The 24483-nt window shown below is 42.8% G+C and overlaps 1 protein-coding gene across 5 annotated transcripts in view; it reads left to right on the top strand.

Moving 5' to 3' along the window:
* Window positions 1-23237, top strand: part of LOC129723767 (RNA-directed DNA polymerase from mobile element jockey) — a 43694-nt gene extending 20457 nt beyond the window's left edge. For 4 of the 5 annotated variants that reach the window (XM_055678179.1, XM_055678180.1, XM_055678177.1 and 1 more), the window contains 2 exons: window positions 10373-10481; window positions 10537-16538. In XM_055678179.1, coding sequence (XP_055534154.1) covers window positions 13680-16448 — 2769 coding nt within the window. In that variant the 5' untranslated portion in view covers window positions 10373-10481; window positions 10537-13679 and the 3' untranslated portion in view covers window positions 16449-16538. Of the gene's footprint in view, window positions 1-10372; window positions 10482-10536; window positions 16539-20567; window positions 20825-20880; window positions 21035-22873 lie in introns of those variants that run through there. The other variant, XM_055678181.1, reaches the window with a different exon arrangement.
* Window positions 23238-24483: the final 1246 nt, after the last annotated feature.

Below are 24483 nucleotides of genomic sequence, written 5' to 3'. Positions count from 1 at the left end.
GCGCGAGCGCTATGGAGTCCCAACTGGCACTATTGAACGCATTCTTCACGTCGAGCGTGACGATTGCGCAGTAGCGTATTCCCCTTCTCTTGCGCTGGATTGCTACCTCCGCCGTCTTGATGACGGAAGAGATTGCGTCCAGCGTGGACCTGCCCTTCCGGAAGCCGAACTGGTTACTTGCCAGACCGTGTACACCCTCCGTGTACCTCACCAGTCTGTTGAGGATGATCCTCTCAAGCACCTTGCCCGCGGTGTCCAGCAGGCAGATAGGTCTATATGCCGATGGGTCCCCTGGCGGTTTCCCAGCCTTCGGCAATAAGACCAGTCTCTGCCGCTTCCACCTGTCCGGAAAGAGACAGTCATCCAGGCACCTCTGCATGACTGCCCTGAACAGCCCGGGGGCCGTTTTTATCGCCAGCCTGATCGCCAGGTTAGGGATACCATCCGGTCCCGGTGCCTTGCTCACCTTTAGGGATTTGGCGATCACGATGAGTTCCTCATTCGTAACCCTTGCCTCCTCCCCTGCCTCGACACGGCTGTCGTCGCTCACGGATTGGATGCTCGGCAGGTTGGCCGACCATCTCTGGTCTATGTCTGAGATACTGGAACGTCGGACGTGAGACTCGACCGCCGGAGGCCAAGGACTTGGCTCGTGGCGTGGAAAGAGTCCCTCGATGATACGCTCCAGCATCGCTGGTGATCGCTCTGCAGGCGCCAGCGCGCCTTTAGTCTTGGCCATTACGATCCTGTAGGCGTCACCCCACGGATTTGTATTGGCACTCGCACATAGCCTATCGAAGCAGGCCCTCTTGCTGGCCTTTATCGCACTCTTTAGCATCGATCTTGCCGAACTGAATGCTGCGCGGCGCTCTGTCCTCTCTTCTTCGTTTCGCGCACGCTGCATCCTCCGTCTTGCACGGAGGCACGCACTGCGAAGGTTGGCTATCGCGTCCGTCCACCAGTAAACCGGTGGCTTTCCATTCCTAGGTTGGCGAGTCCTAGGCATGGTGGCGTCGCACGCCCGCGATAGCATAGCAACTAGTTGGTCAGCAGTCGGGCGAAGCCAACTGCCCCCCTCGCGCTCCCTTCTCATTGCCTCTTCGAATACCTCGGCATCAAAGTGCGATGTCTTCCACCCGCGAACGGTCGGAGTGTTGGCTCTACCCGTCGCTTGCCCCCTCTCGTTGTTGTCTACACTAAAACAGACCGCCTGGTGGTCGCTATTAGTGTAGCCATCGTCTACCCTCCAGTTCTTGATCAGTCCTGGGCTGGAGAACGTCACGTCGATGATCGACTCCGCACCATTTCTGCTAAATGTACTTTTGTTCCCAACGTTGGCCAGATCTAGGTTGAGCTTTGCAAAAGCCTCCAACAGGATCTGGCCCCTCTGGTTCGTGAAGCAACTTCCCCACTCAACAGCCCAAGCGTTGAAGTCGCCCGCCACCACCAACGGCGTTAGGCCCGTTAGCTCCATGGATAGGAGGTCGACCATCTGGATGAACCTTTCGGTAGACCAACGTGGCGGAGCATAGCAACTGCAGTAGAACACTCCGTTCACCTTAGCAACTACGTACCCTTCTTCTGAGGTTGAGACAACCTCCTGAACCGGGAACTTGCTCGTCGTACATATGGCCGCCAATCTGGACTTATCCGCAACCCAGTTACCGTTTCCGGGAGGGATGCGGTAGGGGTCCGATATGACGGCGATGTCCGACAACGACTCAGTGGCTGCTTGGTGTAGCAGCTGCTGAGCCGCGAAGCAATGGTTCAGGTTCAGTTGCGTCACCCTTACGCCCGTGGTTTCGCAGCCGGCTTACCGGCTGGGCACCTGGGGCCTCCCATAAAGTGTTTGGCGTCCCGTTTCCCGGAACATACCATGCACTTGGGAGACTCCCCACAGTCCTTTGCTTTATGGCCTGCACCTCCACATCGCCTGCACAGCTGGCTCCTATCGGGCCCCTTGCAGGTCCAGGACTTATGTCCGCCCTCGAAGCACCGGAAGCAAATGTCTGGTTGCTGTAGTATGCCCAGAGGACATACCGACCAGCCGACCTTCAACTTGCCCTCTTTCAGGGCCAGGTTAGCGTCCGCCGACGGTAGTCGGAAGGTAGCTACCTGGGTCCCCGCCGGACCTTTGCGGAGGCGGATTGACTCCTTAGCCACCTCCACCCCGCACTTCGCTTTAAGGGCTTGTGCAATGTCGCACCCCTCAGTGATTTCGTCCAGGTTTTTAAGCTGGAGAGTCACTTCTGAGGTGAGTGCCCGCACTTGCACCTCCTTCCCTAGGACCTTTTCAGCTACCGTTTTGTAGGTAGCCCCCTTGTTCTTGGCGTCCTTCCGGAGCTCAAGTATCATCTCGCCAGTGCGAGATCGGCGGATACTCCGCACATCCGCCCCCAGATCCTTGAGCTGGGTTTCCCCCCTCATCTTCTTCAAGACTTCTGAGTACTTCGACCCATCTGTCTTGAGTATGAGGGCATCACCCCTACTCCGCGCCTTTTTGACCTTTTTTGGTCCTCTGGCTGCTCCGCCATCCTGACGCGTCGCACCTTCCCGACGCTTCCTACCCTCTACGGTAGTCCAAGGATTGCCCGTAGCCTCCACCTGTGCCTTTTCCGCGGTGGACCTTGAACCGGTTGGCGTGTGTTCCCGTGGGAGTAGCACGACCAATCGTTTCTTGGTGTTCCCGGGGGCCGTTTCCCCCGGGGACTGCCTCGTTCGCTTAGCGACCTGCCCCGTGGAGCAGACCGACGCGAACGAGGGGGCGTCTGTCTGCACCTCTTTAGATGCAGTCGCCCTCCCGGTCCTGGCCGCTTTCTCGGCCGCCTTCACCCGAGCTACGAGTTCTTCGTGCTCCTTTCTGGCTTCATCAATGGTGCTCCGAAGCAGGAGGAGGCTCTGCTTCAGGTCGCCAGCGATGTTTCGCCTGTTCGCCGAGAACTCGATTATGGCATCGAGTTGTTCAGACAGCGCCGCCACTCTTGGCCGCGTGTCCATGCACCTTTCGACGGCCTTGACTAGCAAGGGACCGTCCACCGAGATGTCTGGTGTGGACACCGACGGATTCGCCGTTTTTCCACCTCCAGACTTCGCCGCATCCGTCTCCGCCTTCTTCTGCGGAGACCGCTGGATGCCACCTCGTGCGAAGGGATTTGGTAACCCCTCCGCACCCGTCTCTTTTTGGTTCTTCGAGCTCATTTTGTTAATTGGGTCCCCCTTCCAGCCGCTATCCTTGTCCATAGATGAGAAGTCGCTTGTATGGTCCCATGGTAATCTATGCCGAAGCAGTGAGGCCATGGGTAAGGGGGGTCGCCATAGTACCTTATGAGCACTATGACGCCCCCGCCCGCGTAAGTCAGGAAAAGGGCATCTTGTCCTAGGACTAGTTCCCCCCCATCTGATCCTTCTCTGCCTGATTCCCACCAGGCAATGGACGCGGAACGTACTGGAAGGCCTGCCAGGTTTTACGGGACGGAGACCCCTGCACCGGGTACCATCTCGCCGTTTCAAGCCGCTGTCACGCGACTTTACTAAGGGAGCTCGATGCAGGTGCCAGCCCTTGGTCGTGGTTCCTTAGCGTATCCGACTCGAATCCGTTTCGTTCGCTGCCAGTTGCCATAATTGGGACCTTACTGGCGTCGGCCCCAATGGACGGGGGAGTGCATTTGGTTGATGGGAGCGGCACTACTCGCTCCGTCAGAGATGCTTCCGGGTAATTGTGGCATTTACGAGGAGTCGACGGCCCAGTGTCCGACCCTCACCACCCCTAAGCAATCTCCCGCTGCTGGTCCAGGGCTGTTAGGTACTGTCAGCGGTCGCCCTCATATAACGTGACCTCGGCGGTCGCCACGCGCCGACCCGTGGTGGCATGCAGCTCTGCCAATGACCTCTAGGGACATGGTATGTGTCGATTGCATGCAGCCTAGAGCGATACGCAAACAACGGTATTGTATCCTCTCTAGCTTCAGCATGTGTGAGGCTGCGACTCCTCTGAAGCATATGCTGCCGTATTCTATTACGGGGAGAATAGTGGTTTGGTAGAGTCGTATTAAATCCTCTGGATGCGCTCCCCATGATGTTCCTGTTACCATCCGAAGAAAATTAATTCTCGGTTGGCATCTTTGCTTCAGGTAATTGGCATGTTTTTCCCATGTGCACTTAGAGTCATACCATACTCCTAGATACTTGAAGCTAGGTGACTGAGTGATGGGTATTCCGGACAGAACTAGCTCGAAGCGAGGTGGTGGTCGCTTTTTTGAAAAGACTACCATCTCCGTTTTTTCAAGCGAGAATTCGATTCCAAGACAACTGGCCCAACCGGTCAGATTATCTAGCGTATTTTGCAGGCTGTTTTTCATGTCTACAGCTAGAGTCGCCGTGACTGATACAACGCAGTCGTCAGCTAACTGGCGCATTGTACAGCCGTCCGTCAAGCATGTGTCGATGTCACTGATGTAGAAGTTGTACAACAGCGGACTCAGACAAGAGCCTTGGGGGAGACCCATGTAGCTTGTTCGTGTTATTGTTGAAGAACCGTGGTTGAAAAGTAAATGCTTTTCAGACAGCAGGTTGATCAAAAAGTTTGTTAATATAGGGGAGAATCCTCTCTGATGCAGTTTCTCGGAAAGAATTTCGATTGAAACTGAATCAAATGCGCCTGTGATATCCAGGAAAACCGAGGTCATTTGTTGTTTGCTGCCAAGAGCCATTTCCGCTTCTGTGGCTAGCAATGCCAGGCAATCGTTAGGGCCCTTGCCCCTACGGAAGCCGAACTGGGTCTCTGATAGTTGGTTAGTTGTTTCTGCCCAGTTGTCAAGTCTACGCAGGATCATTTTTTCAAGCAATTTGCGTATGCATGAGAGCATCGCAATCGGCCTGTACGAGCGGTGATCTGCGGCAGGTTTGTCTGGCTTTTTGATTGCGATAATCTTAACCTGTCTCCAAGCTTCCGGAATCATATTGTTCCTGATAAGCTTATTAAACAGTTTAAGAATTCGTAGCTTGGCCGAGTCCGGCAGGTTTTTCATCAAATTAAATTTGATCCTGTCCGGTCCTGGAGCCTTGTTCTTGCAAGACGCGAGGGCAATTGAAAACTCCAACATGGTAAATTCTGATTCTTCAATAGCTGTTGTATCGCTAAATTTTTGCTGTGATGGGACAGCGTCTGGGCATACCTTTTTCGCGAAATCATAGATCCAACGTTCAGAGTATTCATTAGCCTCATTACTGTCCGACCTATTGCGCATTTTTCGAGCCGTATTCCAGAGATAGCTCATAGAAGCATCTCTGGGTAACGAGCTTATGAAATTTTGCCAGTATGATCTTTTTTTCAGTTTGTGTAGCTTAGACTGTTTTATTTCCAGCTCCCTAAACTGATCATAAAGCTCAATTGAACCACCATCCCTGAATGCTATGTATGATGCTTTTAGAGCTTTTTTTATCTCGGTGCATTCTTTGTCCCACCATTGCTTGTTGGGACGAATTTTCAACTTGTTCTCAGGGGCAGGTCTCTTCTGAGATTGCAACGCGCTATCTAGCACTAATGTTGCAAGGAAGTTGTATTCGTCGGATGAAGAAAGCTCATCCGTTGTTTCGAGACCCTGGGATATTGTGTTCGAGAATTTTTCCCAATCAATATTCCGGGTAAGATCATACTCTACTTCGACTGTGGTAGCAGAATGGAGCCTGCTTTTAATCGAAATACTGATTGGCAAATGGTCGCTACCGTGGGGATCTTGAATAATCTCCCATTTGCAGTCCAAAGCCATTGAGGAGGAACACATCGACAAGTCTAATGTGCTCTCTCGTATTGGAGGCCTTGCAATTCTCGTAGCTAACCCAGGTATGTTCAATAAGGTCATATCGAAGTCATCGAGAAAGCTTTCAATAAGAACAGCGCGGCTATCATCCCTGGGTGCGCCCCACGCCGTACCGTGAGAATTGAAATCTCCCAGGATGAGGCGTGGAGACGGAAGCAGTTCCGTTATTTGTGACAGCTGCAACCGGTTAATAACCGCTCTAGGCGGAATGTAGACTGATGCGACAGTGAGGCCCTCCCCAGCAATTGTTATATGGCAAGCAACAATTTCTATTGCATCAATTGCTGGGAGAGGAATTCGGAAGAATGGGTAGCATTTTTTGATACCAAGGAGCACTCCGCCATAAGAGTTTCCTCGGTCTAAACGGATGACATTGAAGTCTTGAACGGCAAGTGTCGTATCAGTTGACAACCATGTTTCAGATAGCGCGAAAATATCGCATTTGCTATCGTGAAGCAGGAGTTTAAATTTATCTAATTTGGGGATCAAGCTTCTACAGTTCCATTGTATGATCCTTGTTGTCGATTCGTCACTTCGGCTGTCTGATTTAGACATCGAAGGATACGAACGCGAGGAGGGGCCATTTGGTGCTTAATTGCTTACCCAACATGCAAATTGTTGGAAGCCAAGCCGAAATCATACTCTTGAGGGAATCAGATAGACCAAAAGTGGTAAATATCCATTCAACGATCATTTTGAATGAGATACGTCCATCAGTGGTCGGTATTTCAGATTCCGATGTCTGTTTTTTGGCGGGAGCAGATTGTTTTCCTGGTAGTTTGGGAAACTCTTTATCGAAATTGTTACCCTCAGGATTAAGCTTGAATCCTGGAGGTGACGGCTTAGCAATATTTTGCTTGGAAGGTGGACCACTTGGGGTATCTATATGTGTTTTCTTCTGCTCCTTTCTAGGAAGCTTGGGGGAAGATACGCTTGGTCGTTTACGCACGGCTCCACTTGACGGAAGAGGTTGATATACCTCTTCATCATCATTGGGATCGTCATGTTCCAAGCTGGAATATGGGTTTTCCTGTTGCTGTAAGGCAGTCTTAAGCATCTGTGCAAATGACTGCTTACAGCGTTGTTTTGTCGATTTTTTTAACGCTTCTGAGCGTTGTTTATATTTTGGACACGCCTCGACTTCATGTGGATCACCACCACAAAGACAGCATTTTGTCTCTTGATCGCCGCAAGCGTGGTTAATCTCGGAGATTTCACCACACTTGGAGCATTTAGGTTTCTTGTTGCAGTAGGTCTTCGTGTGCCCTAACTGCAAACAATTCGTACACGTCATGACTTTTGGAAAGAAAAGTCTCACGGGTAGTCGAAGCTTGTGGAGCTCGACAAAATCCGGGAGTACTTTTCCCTCAAAAGTCACTCTAAACGAGTCATTTGGGGAATAATTGCCCGTATTATCCTTCGAATACATTCTCCTGCATTCGAGGATTTTTATTTCAGGAAGGGATGGATTTTTAAAGCATCCAATACCTTTCACAACATCCTCTTCGGTGAGGTCAGCCTCGGTTATAACACCCTCTATTTCAACTACGCGTGCCGGTATATAAACGCGGTACTCGATATTGAAATTTGGATCCTGGACGACAGCATTTGCTTGTCGGGGATCCGAGAATGTTGCCTTGAGTCTATCCGCTTTGACCTTGTAGACCTCGGTCAAGCTCGAGTACTTTTCCTTTAGAGTTTTGCATATCTGTAAAACTCTGAGAGGCTTGTTTTTGGGTCGGAAATACACGACCCAACGTAGACCAGGTTGGTTAACCTGATACATTTTAACCCGAGTTGACTCATCTTTACTGGATGGGATAACCGGGGCAGTTTTACGGGGTCTTTTACGCTTTTTAACGACATCGAAAAAAGCGTTATTTTCATTATTCGGGATGTCAGAAAAATCCATCCCGGGCTCGTCACCTTCTGAGCAAGATGAGATGTCCGGTGGAATAGGCAATCCACCTACCGCCATAGCGGTTGTGAACTATATGCCGCTACTAATTGATATATGGAATATATTGAAATACTTATATATTTAAAGCTAAAGAGTATGACTATATATAAATAGGAGAGGAAATACGAAATCGAAATATATCTGTATGTATATATGGAAATAAAAAGTTTAAAAAAAAAAAAAATATATAAAGGTTGTGTCACTTATCTTTATATGTATGTGAATCAGCAGCACTGCTTGCGCTGTCTCTTCAACTGCAGAGCGGCGACGCCGTACGCTTTCCTCCCGTCAGGGTTCCACAGCACACGCGCCAACTAACCACTACCACAGCTCCGTACTCCTCTGCTGCGGGAATCGACCTACGCTGATGCTGGACCAGCACGGCACCTTTCAGCACTCGCGCCAAAACAAGCACGACTCACCACCTTCACACGCGCACGCAGCAATCGCGCCGCTTAGCACCACTACCACTGGCGCTGTTCGGCAGTCGGGGCTCCCCCACCAATAAAGACACGTATTCGCACGCCACACAACACCAACGCTAGAAAGAAGCGAGATATTAATTTCGGTAATTCACAGAGCACTCAAGAAAAACGACTTTCCTGCTCGGCTGCCGAAAAGACTATGACTTCAATTTACTTTTATTGATCTGCTGACTAACTGTCAGCTTGACTTGAAATTCAAATTACAGTGATTATCCTTACCACCTAATTCCTACTCTACATGGTACATTGGCGATAGCTATGTTTACTACAAGAAAATTCAAGCTAGAAACCTACAACAGTATACAAAAGGATATAATCATATACAACAGTTCGATGCTTTCATTCAAGCTTATGCACAAGAGTATAAAGCTGTATGTCAGATGTAGTAGACAAGTAATGTAAAATTGCATACTTCAACAATGTTCAGGAAATTCCTCGCAATTTGAACTGAATCTGTATGAAATCTCGATGCCGGATTCTTATGGTTTTCTAAAACTCACTTATTGGGAAGTCATCGAGGAATTCCTTTCATGTTCGAAAACTGAATCAGACAACAGCTTCGCCATTTTGATTTCTTTGTATTTTCACACGGAGAGTTCACGCGATACTTCATTCTGCTTGACGTTGCCAAGTTGACGTAGATGTTACGTGATAAAACATAGTATGCATGTGATTTTCACGTAGATGTTCTGTTAGTCACATAAATCATGCCAAATGACAGAAAACGAATAAGTATAGCAAACTTCACGTAACAATAACGTGAAAAATATTTTGAGTGATCAACGCGTTCGTTTCATTTATGAGTGCATGCTTTGTTGCCACTGAACTAAGTACTTCTGGTTGCAGACAACGTATTTGAGTGTAATGAAGAGATAATCAGCAACACTTATGCTTAATTTAGCAACAAACAGGTCAGGTGAGAGCGAGTGTGTCATAGAAAGGCAAGCGAAATAAATAATAATATTAAAGTGTTATTCTTCAACATTTATTTGAGTGCAAGTTACAAACGTCATAACTTGCACACAAACTTTGATCAAAGATATATCTTTTTTTTTCGTCTCGGTGTTATTCATTTTTTGCCACCCCCTTTGCTAACTTTGAAGAATTCGAAATTTGTATCAGCCTAATTTATATTTGGCAGAGTCTACACTCTAATTTTCACGTCATAATTACCGGAAAAGTTATGTGAATATATTCCACTGTCATTTTCACGTAGATTCTACGTGATTGTCATTTGAGTTCATCATGATCTGGTGAGATGATTTACTCTATGAATCTTATACAGCAGACATATGCATTTTATGTGAAATTCACGTAGAAATCAACTACCGGTAAAATGGAAAGCATTCGATTATCTGCTAGCTACTACGTTTGATACAACGTAAAATTTCCAAATTTTGTTTCCCCAATTCTTAAGAGACGGCAAATAGTTTTTAGAAATTATAGAAATATGTTGCTTGATAAATCGCACGGCCATGCAAAATCGTCTATTCGTAAATGAATCAAACGACCTAAAAACGGACAAATATTACGACATTTGCCGGCGATAACTATTGTAAGCTGCAACTGTTTATGTATAGGAAACTCCTAGACCTTTGAACTGAATCAGTGTGAAACCTGTAAGCACAAGGCTCGATGTCAAATTCGTACGGTTTTTCGAAAGCTCACTTATTGGCAAGCCGTCGAGAAATTCTATTTTATTGTCAGAGACTGAGTTAGACAACAGCTTCGCCATTTTGATTTCTGTGTATTTTCACATAGAGAGTTCACGCGATACTTCTTCTGTGACATTCTGTTGCCAAGTTGCCAAGTTCACGTAGAAACTACGTGATAAAATGTAGTATGCATGTGATTTTCACGTAGATGTTATGTTTGTCACATAAATCATGCAAAATGACAGAAAATGCACGATTACTTCAAGTGTTTTTGCACTTGACTCAATTCGTCACATCGAACTGCAAGTTGAAATGATTTAGTGTTGATTCCTCGATGATTACCACTTTCCAATGAAATGATCTTGCGTTGAAAACTGGTTGAGGGAAATCACCATCGTATTATAATGAATATCTCTTGTATTATCACCACTGTTTAAATCAATTGAATTACAGCTGCAATTCCAATTGACAAACGTCAAAACCATGAGACGAAACAAAAATAGTGACGATGGCGAACAGCGTAAGCAGCTTTTTTAGCCAGAGATCAAAAATTTATTTGAGCGTAAGTTTTATTGAATCTTTTGAATTAAAATAACAATAAAACGACTCTTTTACAGATCCTGAAAGCGATTGCATCGATACAGTGACAGGGATCATCTATAGGTTTATCTTATTCTTGAATTAAAAATCTAGAATAAAATAAAAATGAAAAATCTAAAATAAAAAGAAGTCTCTTGAATTTATTGTGAATTTATATAATTATCCAATTGACCGACATTTCGTATCTCAAACATAAGCATATCAACAATGATGAACATCATAGTCTTTTCGGCAGCCGAGCAGGAAAGTCGTTTTTCTTGAGTGCTCTGTGAATTACCGAAATTAATATCTCGCTTCTTTCTAGCGTTGGTGTTGTGTGGCGTGCGAATACGCGTCGTTATTGGTGGGGGAGCCCCGACTGCCGAACAGCGCCAGTGGTAGTGGTGCTAAGCGGCGCGATTGCTGCGTGCGCGTGTGAAGGTGGTGAGTCGTGCTTGTTTTGGCGCGAGTGCTGAAAGGTGTCGTGCTGGTCCAGCATCAGCGTAGGTCGATTCCCGCAGCAGAGGAGTACGGAGCTGTGGTAGTGGTTAGTTGGCGCGTGTGCTGTGGAACCCTGACGGGAGAAAAGCGTACGGCGTCGCCGCTCTGCAGTTGAAGAGACAGCGCAAGCAGTGCTGCTGATTCACATACATATAAAGATAAGTGACACAACCTTTATATATATATTTTTTTTTTTTAAACTTTTTATTTCCATATATACATACAGATATATTTCGATTTCGTATTTCCTCTCCTATTTATATATAGTCATACTCTTTAGCTTTAAATATATAAGTATTTCAATATATTCCATATATTAATTAGTAGCGGCATATAGTTCACAACCGCTATGGCGGTAGGTGGATTGCCTATTCCACCGGACATCTCATCTTGCTCAGAAGGTGACGAGCCCGGGATGGATTTTTCTGACATCCCGAATAATGAAAATAACGCTTTTTTCGATGTCGTTAAAAAGCGTAAAAGACCCCGTAAAACTGCCCCGGTTATCCCATCGAGTAAAGATGAGTCAACTCGGGTTAAAATGTATCAGGTTAACCAACCTGGTCTACGTTGGGTCGTGTATTTCCGACCCAAAAACAAGCCTCTCAGAGTTTTACAGATATGCAAAACTCTAAAGGAAAAGTACTCGAGCTTGACCGAGGTCTACAAGGTCAAAGCGGATAGACTCAAGGCAACATTCTCGGATCCCCGACAAGCAAATGCTGTCGTCCAGGATCCAAATTTCAATATCGAGTACCGCGTTTATATACCGGCACGCGTAGTTGAAATAGAGGGTGTTATAACCGAGGCTGACCTCACCGAAGAGGATGTTGTGAAAGGTATTGGATGCTTTAAAAATCCATCCCTTCCTGAAATAAAAATCCTCGAATGCAGGAGAATGTATTCGAAGGATAATACGGGCAATTATTCCCCAAATGACTCGTTTAGAGTGACTTTTGAGGGAAAAGTACTCCCGGATTTTGTCGAGCTCCACAAGCTTCGACTACCCGTGAGACTTTTCTTTCCAAAAGTCATGACGTGTACGAATTGTTTGCAGTTAGGGCACACGAAGACCTACTGCAACAAGAAACCTAAATGCTCCAAGTGTGGTGAAATCTCCGAGATTAACCACGCTTGCGGCGATCAAGAGACAAAATGCTGTCTTTGTGGTGGTGATCCACATGAAGTCGAGGCGTGTCCAAAATATAAACAACGCTCAGAAGCGTTAAAAAAATCGACAAAACAACGCTGTAAGCAGTCATTTGCACAGATGCTTAAGACTGCCTTACAGCAACAGGAAAACCCATATTCCAGCTTGGAACATGACGATCCCAATGATGATGAAGAGGTATATCAACCTCTTCCGTCAAGTGGAGCCGTGCGTAAACGACCAAGCGTATCTTCCCCCAAGCTTCCTAGAAAGGAGCAGAAGAAAACACATATAGATACCCCAAGTGGTCCACCTTCCAAGCAAAATATTGCTAAGCCGTCACCTCCAGGATTCAAGCTTAATCCTGAGGGTAACAATTTCGATAAAGAGTTTCCCAAACTACCAGGAAAACAATCTGCTTCCGCCAAAAAACAGACATCGGAATCTGAAATACCGACCACTGATGGACGTATCTCATTCAAAATGATCGTTGAATGGATATTTACCACTTTTGGTCTATCTGATTCCCTCAAGAGTATGATTTCGGCTTGGCTTCCAACAATTTGCATGCTGGGTAAGCAATTAAGCACCAAATGGCCCCTCCTCGCGTTCGTATCCTTCGATGTCTAAATTAGACAGCCGAAGTGACGAATCGACAACAAGGATCATACAATGGAACTGTAGAAGCTTGATCCCCAAATTAGATAAATTTAAACTCCTGCTTCACGATAGCAAATGCGATATTTTCGCGCTATCTGAAACATGGTTGTCAACTGATACGACACTTGCCGTTCAAGACTTCAATGTCATCCGTTTAGACCGAGGAAACTCTTATGGCGGAGTGCTCCTTGGTATCAAAAAATGCTACCCATTCTTCCGAATTCCTCTCCCAGCAATTGATGCAATAGAAATTGTTGCTTGCCATATAACAATTGCTGGGGAGGGCCTCACTGTCGCATCAGTCTACATTCCGCCTAGAGCGGTTATTAACCGGTTGCAGCTGTCACAAATAACGGAACTGCTTCCGTCTCCACGCCTCATCCTGGGAGATTTCAATTCTCACGGTACGGCGTGGGGCGCACCCAGGGATGATAGCCGCGCTGTTCTTATTGAAAGCTTTCTCGATGACTTCGATATGACCTTATTGAACATACCTGGGTTAGCTACGAGAATTGCAAGGCCTCCAATACGAGAGAGCACATTAGACTTGTCGATGTGTTCCTCCTCAATGGCTTTGGACTGCAAATGGGAGATTATTCAAGATCCCCACGGTAGCGACCATTTGCCAATCAGTATTTCGATTAAGAGCAGGCTCCATTCTGCTACCACAGTCGAAGTAGAGTATGATCTTACCCGGAATATTGATTGGGAAAAATTCTCGAACACAATATCCCAGGGTCTCGAAACAACGGATGAGCTTTCTTCATCCGACGAATACAACTTCCTTGCAACATTAGTGCTAGATAGCGCGTTGCAATCTCAGAAGAGGCCTGCCCCTGAGAACAAGTTGAAAATTCGTCCCAACAAGCAATGTGGGACAAAGAATGCACCGAGATAAAAAAAGCTCTAAAAGCATCATACATAGCATTCAGGGATGGTGGTTCAATTGAGCTTTATGATCAGTTTAGGGAGCTGGAAATAAAACAGTCTAAGCTACACAAACTGAAAAAAAGATCATTCTGGCAAAATTTCATAAGCTCGTTACCCAGAGATGCTTCTATGAGCTATCTCTGGAATACGGCTCGAAAAATGCGCAATAGGTCGGACAGTAATGAGGCTAATGAATACTCTGAACGTTGGATCTATGATTTCGCGAAAAAGGTATGCCCAGACGCTGTCCCATCACAGCAAAAATTTAGCGATACAACAGCTATTGAAGAATCAGAATTTACCATGTTGGAGTTTTCAATTGCCCTCGCGTCTTGCAAGAACAAGGCTCCAGGACCGGACAGGATCAAATTTAATTTGATGAAAAACCTGCCGGACTCGGCCAAGCTACGATTTCTTAAACTGTTTAATAAGCTTATCAGGAACAATATGATTCCGGAAGCTTGGAGACAGGTTAAGATTATCGCAATCAAAAAGCCAGACAAACCTGCCGCAGATCACCGCTCGTACAGGCCGATTGCGATGCTCTCATGCATACGCAAATTGCTTGAAAAAATGATCCTGCGTAGACTTGACAACTGGGCAGAAACAACTAACCAACTATCAGAGACCCAGTTCGGCTTCCGTAGGGGCAAGGGCCCTAACGATTGCCTGGCATTGCTAGCCACAGAAGCGGAAATGGCTCTTGGCAGCAAACAACAAATGACCTCGGTTTTCCTGGATATCACAGGCGCATTTGATTCAGTTTCAATCGAAATTCTTTCCGAGAAACTGCATCAGAGAGGATTCTCCCCTATATTAACAAACTTTTTGATCAACCTGCTGTCTGAAAAGCATTTACTTTTCAACCACGGTTCTTCAACAATAACACGAACAAGCTACATGGGTCTCCCCCAAGGCTCTTGTCTGAGTCCGCTGTTGTACAACTTCTACATCAGTGACATCGACACATGCTTGACGGACGGCTGTACAATGCGCCAGTTAGCTGACGACTGCGTTGTATCAGTCACGGCGACTCTAGCTGTAGACATGAAAAACAGCCTGCAAAATACGCTAGATAATCTGACCGGTTGGGCCAGTTGTCTTGGAATCGAATTCTCGCTTGAAAAAACGGAGATGGTAGTCTTTTCAAAAAAGCGACCACCACCTCGCTTCGAGCTAGTTCTGTCCGGAATACCCATCACTCAGTCACCTAGCTTCAAGTATCTAGGAGTATGGTATGACTCTAAGTGCACATGGGAAAAACATGCCAATTACCTGAAGCAAAGATGCCAACCGAGAATTAATTTTCTTCGGATGGTAACAGGAACATCATGGGGAGCGCATCCAGAGGATTTAATACGACTCTACCAAACCACTATTCTCCCCGTAATAGAATACGGCAGCATATGCTTCAGAGGAGTCGCAGCCTCACACATGCTGAAGCTAGAGAGGATACAATACCGTTGTTTGCGTATCGCTCTAGGCTGCATGCAATCGACACATACCATGTCCCTAGAGGTCATTGCGGGAGTACTACCACTCAAAGAGAGGCTATTCGAGTTGGCTCTTCGTTTCCTCATCAGATCGGAGATAGCAAACCCAATGATAATCGAGAACTATGAGAGGTGTTTGGAAGTTGTTCAGAAACCCTGTATGTCAGTATACCAGCGGATCATGACCATGGAGATAAACCCTTCGGTTGTTGCTCCATCCCGTGAGATTTCAACATCGCTCAACAATTCTTCTGTTGTATTTGATTTGACGATGAAACAAGAAATCCATGGAATTCCCGAACACCTTAAACCAACAGTTGTGCCATCAATATTTTCGGCAAAATTCGGCCACCTCCCAGTACAGAACTCCTTTTTCACGGACGGATCTGTGATGGATGGACAATCCGGATATGGCGTTTTTAACACAGATCATCACATATCCCGCAAACTGGCACAGCCTTGCTCCATATATGTAGCTGAATTAGCTGCCATACACAATTCGCTGCGAATTATCGAGCTCAAGACACCAGGCAATTATTTCATCTTCTCGGACAGCCTCAGTTCTATCGAAGCTCTCCGATCGATTAAACCGGTCAAGCACCCGTCCTATTTCCTTCCGGAAATTAGACGGATATTAGAAGTGCTGGTTGATCGGTCTTTCATTATCTGCTTTGTGTGGCTCCCCTCTCATTGCTCAATCCCAGGCAATGAAGAAGCTGATTTATTAGCGAAAAGGGGTGCCATAGAAGGAGATATATTTGATAGACCGATCATCTATACCGAGTATTTTCACCTGCCTCGACAACTGGCCCTGGCAAACTGGCAGGAAAAATGGGATAAAGACGATCTTGGGCGATGGATGCACTCGATTTCGCCCAAAGTGTCTACAAAAGCTTGGTTCAAAGGGTTAGATTTAACTCGAGATTTCATTCGAGTTATTTCGCGCCTAATGTCCAATCACTATGTTGCAAACGCACACCTTTATCGAATAAACTTAGTCGATAGTAATCTGTGCGAATGTGGAGGGTACGAAGATATAGATCATATAGTCTTCGTATGCCCTAAGTACCACAGAGCAAGGACCAAGCTTATTGATTCTCTCCGAAAACAGAAAGTGACATTTACAATGCAAGTACGGGATGCGCTTGCTAGCCGCAACCCAGCGCTTGTAATACCTATTCATGACTTTTTAAGAGATATCAAGTATCGAATTTGATTATCTCCTTGCTTCTTCTTCTTATTTTTCCAACACAACCTCCATCAAAAAGTTTCACACTAATTCTGTTCCTTTTTTTTTTCTTTTATTGATCTTTTTAGAGACACATGAATCATCGCTTCTTTCTGAGAGACATGATCCACCAAACATAGATATAAGTTTTGATTGCTAAAGATATAAGGAACCATCACACCTTAACGAATAGTATTAAGAATTGATATTTACTCATACAGAGAAGAACTTTATTTATTATTGTTATTGTTAGCCGTAGGTCTAAATGATATGTATTTTTAAATTGTATTTATAAAAGAGAAAAGATGAGAGGGTTTTTATGCCTGTTTGAGGAGGAGCAGTCGGGATACAGGCTCTACTCAAGCTGGCTTTTCCCTACTCCAAAAGATATTCGGCCCCGTTATGCTTTGCGGTTGGGCCTAAATAAATATTAGAGTTTAAAAAAAAAAAAAATGATGAACATAACAACAGAAAATAAAGTGATTTGCTGTTGATTTCATCGTTCTTTGCATTAATATATTTCGAAAGATTTCCATTCAACTCTGAAATGTTAGGCAAGTAGTGCGAATTCAACAGCAAATCTCTTTATTTCGACGTGATTTTTATTTACAGTGTGAATAAGTACAGGAAATTTCACGTAACAATAATGTGAAAAATATTTTGATTGTATGTTTATAATATAGAGTCGCGCAAAGATGAAACCAAAGGAACCAAATCAGTGTCAAACGAGGGTACCAATCGAGCAATGTATATAAACAAGGTGATAATGTTAGGAGTGGATGAAAAGTGTTGTAATTAAGCGTGATAAAGGATATGTGTTTTTTCGAAGTTTTAACTACACATTTTAATCCAACATTAAACCTGTACACTGGTTCAGTTAAATTTAACGAAGCATCACCGGTGTAATCTTTCAAAACTGTGTACCTTGTGAAGAATTTCAAAAAATGATATTCGCTTATGCATAGTGAAAAACAGAACTGTATAGTTCTTGGCAACAAACGGCACAAAAACTGTGTTGCCGAAACGATAGATTTTCTCTTTGTGCGACTCTAAATACACATAGACTCTGGTATTTGGCTGTAGGCAATAACACACTTTTCGGGTATTTTCGTAACTGAGATAATGATCAGCGACCTGGCACCATTTTGAATTTTTATTGCAATTGCAATTGTAAACTGTAAATCTATTGACAAAGGGTGTTGCAAAAAACATAGCACTCTTGTTTTCTATGCCATTCACAAACAACCACTGGCGGCTCAAACTCCTTAACGAAGCGGCGAATATATACATTAGTTAATTCAATTACAAGTGTAAAATAATTACACAATACTATTACTCCCCTTTCCTTATAGAGCCGTTTTCAATATTTACGATTGGCTAACAAATCACTGATTGAAAGGGGGAAAACGTGGCCTCACTGTTGCAAAATGACAAGATTTATTTTAGATTCCTCAATAACCCGACAAATCATTTCTTGGGCTATTATTTTGGTTAGAAAGTTGCCATTTTCAAATACAAAAGATTGTTTGATGAAAATTGAGACATTTTAAACAACTCTCGTAAAAATGTTATACCTCGAAATTGACTCAACCTATTACTTTAGGGTTAGAGGTGCTTCTCGGGTGAAATTTTCCAAGTAACACGATAAAACTTTCATATTTAAAAAAACTGGCTGCATTTGTCAAAAAATGTATATGTAATTTTAAAATATAAAAATTGTTTGTCTGGCAAAACTTTCGATCGAAAATTATGTTGTCTCTAGATTTCTTAGTGTATTTCCTTCACAAACTCCCTATTAGCACAGATAACAGATATCCAAGCTAGAACAAAAAACTCCAGAAACCGAGTGTAAGATTTCAAAATCTTACTCGTTTGAAATGCTAACGACATTTTTCTGCAACTTGCGACTTTAATCACTTTAGTGATGGCAGCGCTGGATTATAGTCAAAGCTGCCAGACGCATGAAAATACTCACAGATAATAGAGTCGCTGTTTTTGCAACGATATAACATTGTGAGGTTTGTGTATTTTTTTTTATATCAACACTAAAACAAACAAGTTTATCGCAAATATAAACTGGGATTGAATAAAATTATCGATTATGTACAAATTACGACTGCCCAAAATTTCTACATTAAAAACGGCAACGCTTCTGATTGCAATAATATCGATAAGAGCTGAAAAAACTATCGAATCATTGACCATTAAGTGTTCTTAGCGCCACCATACTGCGTATTGCGACATGCTAGAAAACCGTTGCGTCTTTTTACACATGAAGCAAAATTAGCTTGGATGCCTGTTATCTGTGCTATTGGTAATTTTTGAACGTATTACGTTTTTAAATGGTAAGGAAAAGAAAAAAAAAAGGTTCCGAACAAAAAATACGTAATTTTACCACAGACAAAGAGACGTACAGACGAAAATTGTGGTTCCGACTAACTTGTGCGACACCTGCTGGACATATTCCACAAAAGATAAACTTTCAGCTTTTCTACTGATTTTGGCAGCACGGTGCTCGAATACTGTCAACTGAGTTCAAAGGAAAAAGCACATCAGCGCCATCACCGCTGCGGCGGGAATTTTCCGCATAACTGAAACTCATTTGAAATGACCGTTATATTGATCCACGGAAATAAATCTCGTGGTACGTCTGTTTGTCTATGATTTTACTACAAATTGATGTATTTACAATGAAAAACATAGTTAAATTATGGTATAACCACAGACAAACAGACGTGCCTCTTCGAAGGAAAATCCTGAAAAATCTTTGTCCTTATTCGTAACGTTACACTCATGCGCCACCATATGAGCTTATTGCATACTAACTTATTTTCGTAAAACGGTTTTTGTCTTTGCTAATGGGTATGCACGCTTGCTTAAATCAATGGGACACCGCAAACAATGCTCAATTCTAAGAGATGGCGCTGTAGTGATAGTGGTAGTGAAATCGAAATTTCTACGAGCATTTTGCTTGATGACTGGAAAAACTGCTATTAGTTACCCTGTTTTTATATTATCCTAATTTTCTAGTAGTTACTTTTACCACAGATAACAGACATCCAAGCTAGTTTCGCTTCATGTGTAAAAAGATTCAACGGTTTTTTAGCATGTCGCAATACGCAGCATGGTGGCGCTAAGAACACTTAGTAGTCAACGATTTAATAAAATCGATAGTTTTACAGCTTTTATCGATATTATCGCAATAAGAAGCGTTGCGGTTTTTAATGTAGAAATTTCGAGCAGTCGTAGTTTGTACACAATCGACAATTTTATTCCTTCCCAGCTTATATTTACGATAAATATGTTTGTTTTAATGTTGATTTGAAAAAAAAAACACCCACCTTACAAAATCAGTGTTATATCATTGCAAAAACAGCGACTCTATAACCTGTGATAATTTTCATGCGTCTGGCAGCTTTGACTGTAATCCAGCACTGCCATCACTAAACTGGTTAGAGTCGCAAGTTGCAGAAAGATGTCGTTAGCATTCCAAACGAGTAAAAGTTTGAAATCTTACACACGATTCCTGGAGTTTTTTGTTCTAGCTTGGATGTCTGTTATCTGTGCTTTTACTATTTGCAATCTATTTTTATCAAAAAACTTGACTTTCTTATACAGCTCCGTTGACTTAATATAGTAGTACAGCAAAATCAAGTTTTTTTGATAAAAATAGATTGAATATAGTAAAAGTAAGTACTATAAAGTTAGAATAGTATAAAAACAAAGTAACTGATAGCAGTTTTTTCGGTTATTAAGCAAAATACTCGTTGAAATTTCAATTTTACTACCACTACACTACAGCGCCATCTCTTAGAGTTGAACATTGTTTCGGGTGTCCCATACCAGCGGCATTATTGTTTATTGGTTTTTGTCTTTGATAATGAATTTGCACGCTTGCTTATAGCGACGCTAGCGGTATTTTTGCCCACTAAGCTAAATTTCAAAATAGTCGTTATTTTTCCGGCTGATGAAATCGTCATCGAGTGGCACGTCTGTTTGTCTGTGGTATAACTATGTACAATTACAGCAACTTTTAAGGTTTCTTAAAGTTATTTTTTTTTTCGAGTACGACTATGTTATATATATATGTTCATGTTTCGTTTTCAGGATAAACTGGAAAAATGGCCGAACCATTACTGAGCTCTTGTTGCCGCTGTTACTCCTTAAGAACTGGATCGATAATATCCGGTATTCTGGGAATCGTGCTTTCTATAATATCTATCATCGTAATATTCACTACTAGAGTTGAGTTCAAAACTATTTTAATGGACTGGTTGCCGCAAAATGTGGTCAAAATTATATTTGTACTTAATTTATGCATGACTATTTTGATCTCGCTTATTATGATACTCGGAGTTATAAAGGTTAGAAAGTAAACGAAATTCATTATGAGTGGTAGTTTCATGGATTTTATTTGTAGAAAAATCACTATTTGATGATGCCATGGGTTATATTAGGAATCATGCTCGCGATAGGATTGCTGATTAGTGTAATTTACACTGCAGTCGTGTACTTTATCGAAGGACTAGTTCTGGGCGGAACACTCTGGATAGTCATCGGCTTGGTTTCTGTTGGTAAGTGGCTGAACTCATTTATGTTTATTGTTCGTAGTAACTAGTTATCAGTTTTTTAATCAGAGGTTAATCTGGAAAATGGGCATATATATATAAGGTTGGACCTTCATCTTTGGCACAAATAATGCTTTCCCTGAGCCCAATTTGTACGACATCCATACGACATGCCCAACCCATCGTAACCTGCAATTTCGCAGTGTGAAAGATAAAGAAATCTCCTAATAGCTTATGCAAATCGTGGTCCATTCGCCTCCACCACGTTTGTGCTCCATTTGTGCTTTATTGTGTAACCCCGGCGTCCCGCACTCTTTTCATGTTTAGCGGTGTTAGACTTCGATCCTTCCATCACGCTGAATTCTTAAAAAATATTAACCGATACACGGTAGAATGAGTACCGCTTCAGGCAATAATAACTGCCGATACTTGACAGCAGTAACTAACGAGGATCGGTAAAGAAGAGTAGCAGTAACGTAGAAAAAGGGTAAAAAGATAAAAATCCGTCACATACCACGGTGACAAATATGTACCTTCTTTTCTGTCACAGTCGTTGGACATCGAAGCTCGGTAAACTTGGTCTCTGACAACAACAATTGTTATACATTCTTCCTTCCCTACCCGACCGTGAAGACGTAACCAGCTCCCAAATCGGTCTATACAAAAGCAGAAAGATGGTTGATTAGTCTCAAATAGCTTCCCCCTAAAATTCTGTAATGCTGAGCAACCTGCCATTCTCAAAATTTCCAATTTTGAGCAAACATCACTGCTGCGTAACTAGCTTAACTATCCCCTATGTAACAATAAGTAATGCAAATTCAACCACCCCTCCCCTCCTACATGCGTTACGTAATTTGTGTACGACGCATACAGTTTGTAGGACCTCTTAGTAGCTTGGAGGTATTCTTCATAATTTGGCTCGTCACGTATCTGGTAAGAAGCCAGCGTTTTGATGTTGGAGTACACGTAAAATTTTCTCATCCGTATTTTTACTACCTGAAGAGTTCCTACAATAAGATGACATCATGTTTTGATCGTGTCAAACAGGGCTCTACATTTTCAAAACAAAACAATGAAACTGATATACTCGCGCTGTCATTTCGATTCGAACAGTTTCATTTTCCCTTGATTCTTTTCGGCTACTATCAACGAATCACTTTTTTCTCTCTTTCCCTCTTTCTCCTTTCGGATCATTTCAAATGAAACTAATGACTATTTCAATCGACGGAGAGAGTGACGGAGGGAGAGACTCTTTCCTTTCCTCCAGCGTCTCAATTGAAACTAGCACCGCATCGCGTCGTTTGATGGTAGTTTTCTAATACCGCAGGCCGTAGTTAGAACGGCAATGGCATCCAATAAATACGTTACGCAAGTTCTGATCCATATTTCCTTCCTCTTTCCTATATATACTGCCATTTTCAATTGAGATTCGTCATGTGAGAGTGATAGTGATAATTTCCGCTTTCAATTAAAAAGCGTTTGTATCAATTCCAAGCCCTTCAGTTGTCAGAATCACAGCAAGAGCTTTCGACTGTGTGTCATGTGAAAATGATACAAAAGTTTTTCAATTGAAAGCGACGGGTCAAAGCGTCACTATAACCTGATCATTGTCAATTGAAAATGACTTTGTCAGGCTCTGGTGTCAAGCGTTGATTATTTACTAAGTTTGCTACTGGAGAGCTCTTATCTAGAAGTCTTGAACTCTGAAATCCACAATGAGATGTTTCTTGACAAAAAAAAATCTAACCGATTTGTATATGTCGAAGATACTATAGAATTTAATCCTGAAGACAGCGAAAATGTACAGTATTGATGTTTTTTTTTCTAAATAATTCTCTTTTGCAGTTGTGTACACTTATATGTGGACAGTAGTATACAGCCACTTTATTGAGCAGAAAAATGAAAACGAAAGAGGCAGGTATTCTAAACAGCCATATCGACGATAAACTACAAAATAAAAATTGAACAGACAACAGATTGAAATACTTAAAATCGAACTTGAAACAGCGCTATGCACCTGTTGTATAAAGTATCTATAGTTTCAAACAGTGTTTTATTATTTATTTGTAGATGTATTGACTTTTACATGTTAGTTTTAATACTCGTTTATTACTAATATTTTATAATTTTTTAATAATCTTAAAGTAATGTGAAGCAAAGTACTAAAAATAAAAGAAAATAGTAAATAATTGAATGTTGAATTTAATGGCATATAGAACTTTGTATTTTTTTGAAGAAGTCCTATATAATAGCGAGCATAGCGAGTATGAGGTATAAATGCGAGACTAATGAGGAAAACAAGTGCGATGAATACTTTAAGATTCAACTTTCTGTATGTTGGAGAAGTATTATCAATGATAGTCGGTGGACTATGACACTGTATTGGTAAAATGGTTCCCGAACAACTTTCGCAGCTCATTTCAGCACCAGAGTCGTTTGTTTTTTCGAACTGAATATTTCAGCAACCACTATGGTTTATTTGCTGTCTAGACGCACCTATAAATTTATCTGGGAAACACTCTAATTGATCGAAAACTGCACTTGAAAAATTTGCACTCACTTTGAGAAAAGCACTAACACATACATCAAAGATGACTAGAACAAGATACCTGACTTCCAGACTTTTTCATACGGTTTGCCCACGACACCCTTACAACGGTTAGTGCTGCCATCTGATGACTTAAATGCGCATTAAATTGGTTATTACACGGTAAGAGTCGAAAACCCATTAATGGGTATTGTTGTACCCATTTTTTTCTGTCATATGCGGCTGTCAAAAGAATGGGTAAATTTAAAAATGTGAAATGGGTAAAATTGTACGCATTAGAAAGACATGTTCTTAGAAAAAAATGGGTCATTTGTTTACCCATTAATGGGTGAAAAAATACTTCAAGCATCGTTTTGGTTTGCTCTGTCGATTTGTTCGCACGCGTTACTTCTACGAGCTGTTTTGTTTATTATTTGTCAACAATTGCCATGGAAGGAGTTTTAAAGAGATTCGATACTGCGTCGTTTAAGAAGTTGCAAGGTAAACAGTATGTTATATCAAGTATTGAATTTTACAATGTGAGATTTTTTTTATATTAGGTCTAGAATGTTCACTATCCGTCTGGTATTGGCTTTGTTTTTTTTCTTTAAATAGTTTATTTGACACGGCACGATACAATTTATGTTTAACTGAGCCAAGTACATTTTTTTTAAATTCTAAATTAGCAGGGAAAAGAGGGAGGCCTTTTTTTATTCTCGCGGCCGACTACGAGCTAGTGGGGATTTAAGGTGAGAGGAGGGGTGTTACAATTTTGTTTTTAACTATACAGAATGTATTCATTTGTACGTGGCTAAACAGTATGTTATATCAAGTATTGAATTTTACAATGTGAGATTTTTTTTATATTAGGTCTAGAATGTTCACTATCCGTCTGGTATTGGCTTTGTTTTTTTTCTTTAAATAGTTT

Source organism: Wyeomyia smithii, chromosome 2 (genome assembly GCF_029784165.1).
Source record: "Wyeomyia smithii strain HCP4-BCI-WySm-NY-G18 chromosome 2, ASM2978416v1, whole genome shotgun sequence".
In the NCBI taxonomy this organism is placed as follows: domain Eukaryota; kingdom Metazoa; phylum Arthropoda; class Insecta; order Diptera; family Culicidae; genus Wyeomyia; species Wyeomyia smithii.
The sequence above is the reverse complement of the archived record's forward strand: the minus strand, read 5'-3'. Positions and strand labels throughout refer to the sequence as shown.